The sequence below is a fragment of the Centruroides sculpturatus genome, unplaced genomic scaffold (genome assembly GCF_000671375.1).
Source record: "Centruroides sculpturatus isolate CEXI.00-Female unplaced genomic scaffold, Cexi_2.0 scaffold487, whole genome shotgun sequence".
NCBI lineage: Eukaryota > Metazoa > Arthropoda > Arachnida > Scorpiones > Buthidae > Centruroides > Centruroides sculpturatus.
This window is the reverse complement of record NW_019384719.1, coordinates 532,806-536,070: the sequence shown is the minus strand read 5'-3', so window position 1 is coordinate 536,070 and position 3,265 is coordinate 532,806. Positions and strand designations below refer to the sequence as shown.

The window sequence follows — 3,265 nt, the reverse complement described above, 5'->3', positions numbered from 1 at the left end:
TTCCAATATAAAACTTAATTACGTACAAATATTTTTAAATATAATTATTGCCTATTAAAATATATCATTTTTAAAATGTTTTGTTACAGTCTGCTCTGCTGTCTTCATTTATTTTTTTCATTATTTGAGAGAAATTTTTTAATCTTTGTGAATATTTTTGCAAAATACAATAGAGAAGTCTATAGAAAGATACTATAAATAAAACAAATGTAATTTCATTAAGAGAGGATCAAAAGAAAAACAACAGAAAGCACTGCAATGGAAGTAATTATTTAATGTATAGTCACCAATCATGTGTAGTTTTCAAATGCATTTGATGTTTTCTTAAGATAATTTGAGCAATACTAGCTACTGTACATCAGCTAGTATATAATAAAAACAAATGTGAAATTGAAGTTTAAAATCATCAGTTAAATTTCAAAAAATCATTACAGTTTACAGTTTTTATAAAAATTTATTCTTTACCTGAAATATTTACAATTTTCAAAATACTTAAGTTAATATGATATATCAATTTTTTTAATTAAAACTCTCATAATAAATTATTTTAAATTTATATATAAATTACATATATATGTATATACTGTATGTAATAAATTTTTACAACAATGTAATAAGATAGTGAACATTTATATATCACAATACCATTTATTAATTGTAGGGTGAATACTTATCACCATTTATAAGAAATAATCATTTCTTTTATTATCCAGAAATTAATCAGATAAAAAATGATACTGCTTAACCATAATAAAATAAAAGAATTGATTCCTTTAAATTCTAATTGAAATGCAAAAAACAGCCATAACATTTGACCACATAGCCATAAAAGAAATAAATGTAAACCTTTCTTTACAGACATATTTAAAAAGGGCAAGACTATTGGCATCAAACAGAAATACCATAAAAAATACTGAGATGTGCAAACTTTATTTAAAGAAACAAATACGACTGTCTGTATAAAAATACAAAATGATAAATCCTTTTCACTGTTAAAACTAATCGATATACCTATTAATAAAACCATTTGAGGTAGGAATGTAAGAAAGGATAGCCATTTATGATTTTCGTCATCTAACAAATATAAAAGATAAAAAAATGGAGAAAAATTATGTCTTATATCTTTACGAGTCAAATGATAAAGAAAAGCAGCATCAATGTACTCCATTTTGTACATTTTAAAAGCGAGAAAAGTAGGCAATATAAATGTAATAGCAGCAGCACTTGCAAATGAAAAATGCTTTTTGTTTGGTACCAAATATAAAATCTTTTTCATATTGGATTTATTTGATTTTTCACTCAATCTTAAATATATAGAGAGAGCATATATAATTGGGTAGAGTTTGAAATGCACAGAAAATCCGTATACTAAGCCAGCATAGAATATTTTGTTATTATGTAAAAGTTGTATTGTTAAAAGTATGAGACAAGACATAATAGATTCAGCATTTCCACGAGTTGATACCACTGCAGGCAATGGATTATAAAGCCACAGCAAAGCACAGCAGAGTGATGATAAGTCATTCAATCTTTTTTTTGAAATTTTGTAGATCAGATAACCAGTATTAACATCAAAAACTGAAAACAATATTTTCCCCCATAATTGATGTAAGTAAATATTAGGTGTTAATAAATAGGCTAGAAATGGTGTATAACGATAAGTGTGTCTTTTAAATGGAGAACTTCCATTTACAACAAATGATGCACCATCGGTGAAAACATGATAATCAACATCTGTAAATTTAACTTCAAAATATTGATCTTGCCATTCTCCATAAAACAGCAACATTAAACGAAACATTAAAGCAAGAATAAAATGTTGAAATGGAGATATCTGTTGAATAATATCAATTCTCTGGAAAAGTGTTTCTTGCTTTTTATTCTTCATATTAAATACTTATGAAAATTTTCAGCCTCTGAAAATAAAAAATTTCTTATGAAAAGCAAAAATATATAAAATTTGTAATTTATATTTATATAAACAAAACTTTAAACAACATTTATAAGAAAATCGATTTAATTATTACATTATGATTATTTTCATATACAATAGTATAATACTATATTAATAGTACAGATAAACATCTATCCAGGGGCTTTTTTCCAGCATTGGTTAAATTAACTAAGTTGTGGATTGCAGCAGACTTGTACCAGATATTACATTGCTGGTTTCAGATAACAATGTATCCATATGTACCCATGTCACTGCTATCTGAAACCAGCAGATGTCACACAGTGATTTGAGTGGCTTAACGTAATGTTAAATTTACAGCATGACAAAATATAACTCCTTCAGCCATTTTATGGATCAACAAGGCACTGTTTTCATGGAATGGGGTATTTAACACTGTATCACTGGGTAGAGTGTACCATACAATGTATGAGACATATGTAATACCAGGTGCATTTTACCCTAAATGTCTGGTGTGGAATTATTTTAACACTGTAACAAGCATACAAATTCAAGCCTTGCACAAATATATGCATGCACCACATGCATACATTTGTGAAAGGCTGAAAAGATCTCTTTCACCCCTGGATAGACATTTAAGTAAAAGAAATTTACATATTTTAATTAAATGTCAAACTGGTATTCTATTATTTGTTTAGACAAATAAATGTATATTTGAATTTGCTTTTGGAAGTAAATCATGTAATTAATTAGTAAATAATCTATAATTACTGTTTAAATTTTTGAATACTTACAAATATTAGTTGGGAAAGCTAAATAAATATAAGGTTTTCAGACACTTCTTTTTTTAGATATATTTTCTTTTTGAGAACTACATCACAACCAATACCTTTTAACTGAAATGTCCAGGAATGTCAACTCTCTATAAAATGAAAATTTTAAATTTTATTTAAAATAAATAAAAAATTTATCAATATGTTTCCATTACAAATTTATTTATTTATTTATTACAATTTTAATAGTAAAACCACAAGGACAATAAATGCCATCCCAAAACAAGCTATTCTATTAGAATTATTTATATAAATATAAATTTTAAATTATGCAAGAAAATATACTGATAACAGATTACAGTCGACCCCCCTATAATTACGATTCCTATAAAACTATGAAAAAATATACGTATTTTGGAAATGTTGAGTCGGATTAGTGTAGAATCAATTAATTTTATGGAAGAAAACCTTTCAATCAGCCGTAGTCCGTAAACTTGACACGTGTCGGGCTGTGATTGTAACGACTTGTAAGAAATTGGATTCCTAATAAATTGGAACGTATCTATATCTTATAGGGGGG

The 3,265-nt window shown here is 26.3% G+C and overlaps 1 protein-coding gene across 1 annotated transcript in view; it reads right to left on the bottom strand.

Annotated features, from left to right (window-relative positions):
* Positions 1–536: 536 nt before the first annotated feature.
* Positions 537–3,265, bottom strand: part of LOC111627984 (GPI mannosyltransferase 1-like) — a 5,184-nt gene continuing 2,455 nt past the window's right edge. The window contains exons 2-3 of the mRNA XM_023371688.1: positions 2,707–2,834; positions 537–1,916 (exon numbers count right to left, since the gene is read on the bottom strand). Coding sequence (XP_023227456.1) covers positions 674–1,888 — 1,215 coding nt within the window. The 5' untranslated portion in view covers positions 1,889–1,916; positions 2,707–2,834 and the 3' untranslated portion in view covers positions 537–673. The remainder of the gene's footprint in view (positions 1,917–2,706; positions 2,835–3,265) is intronic.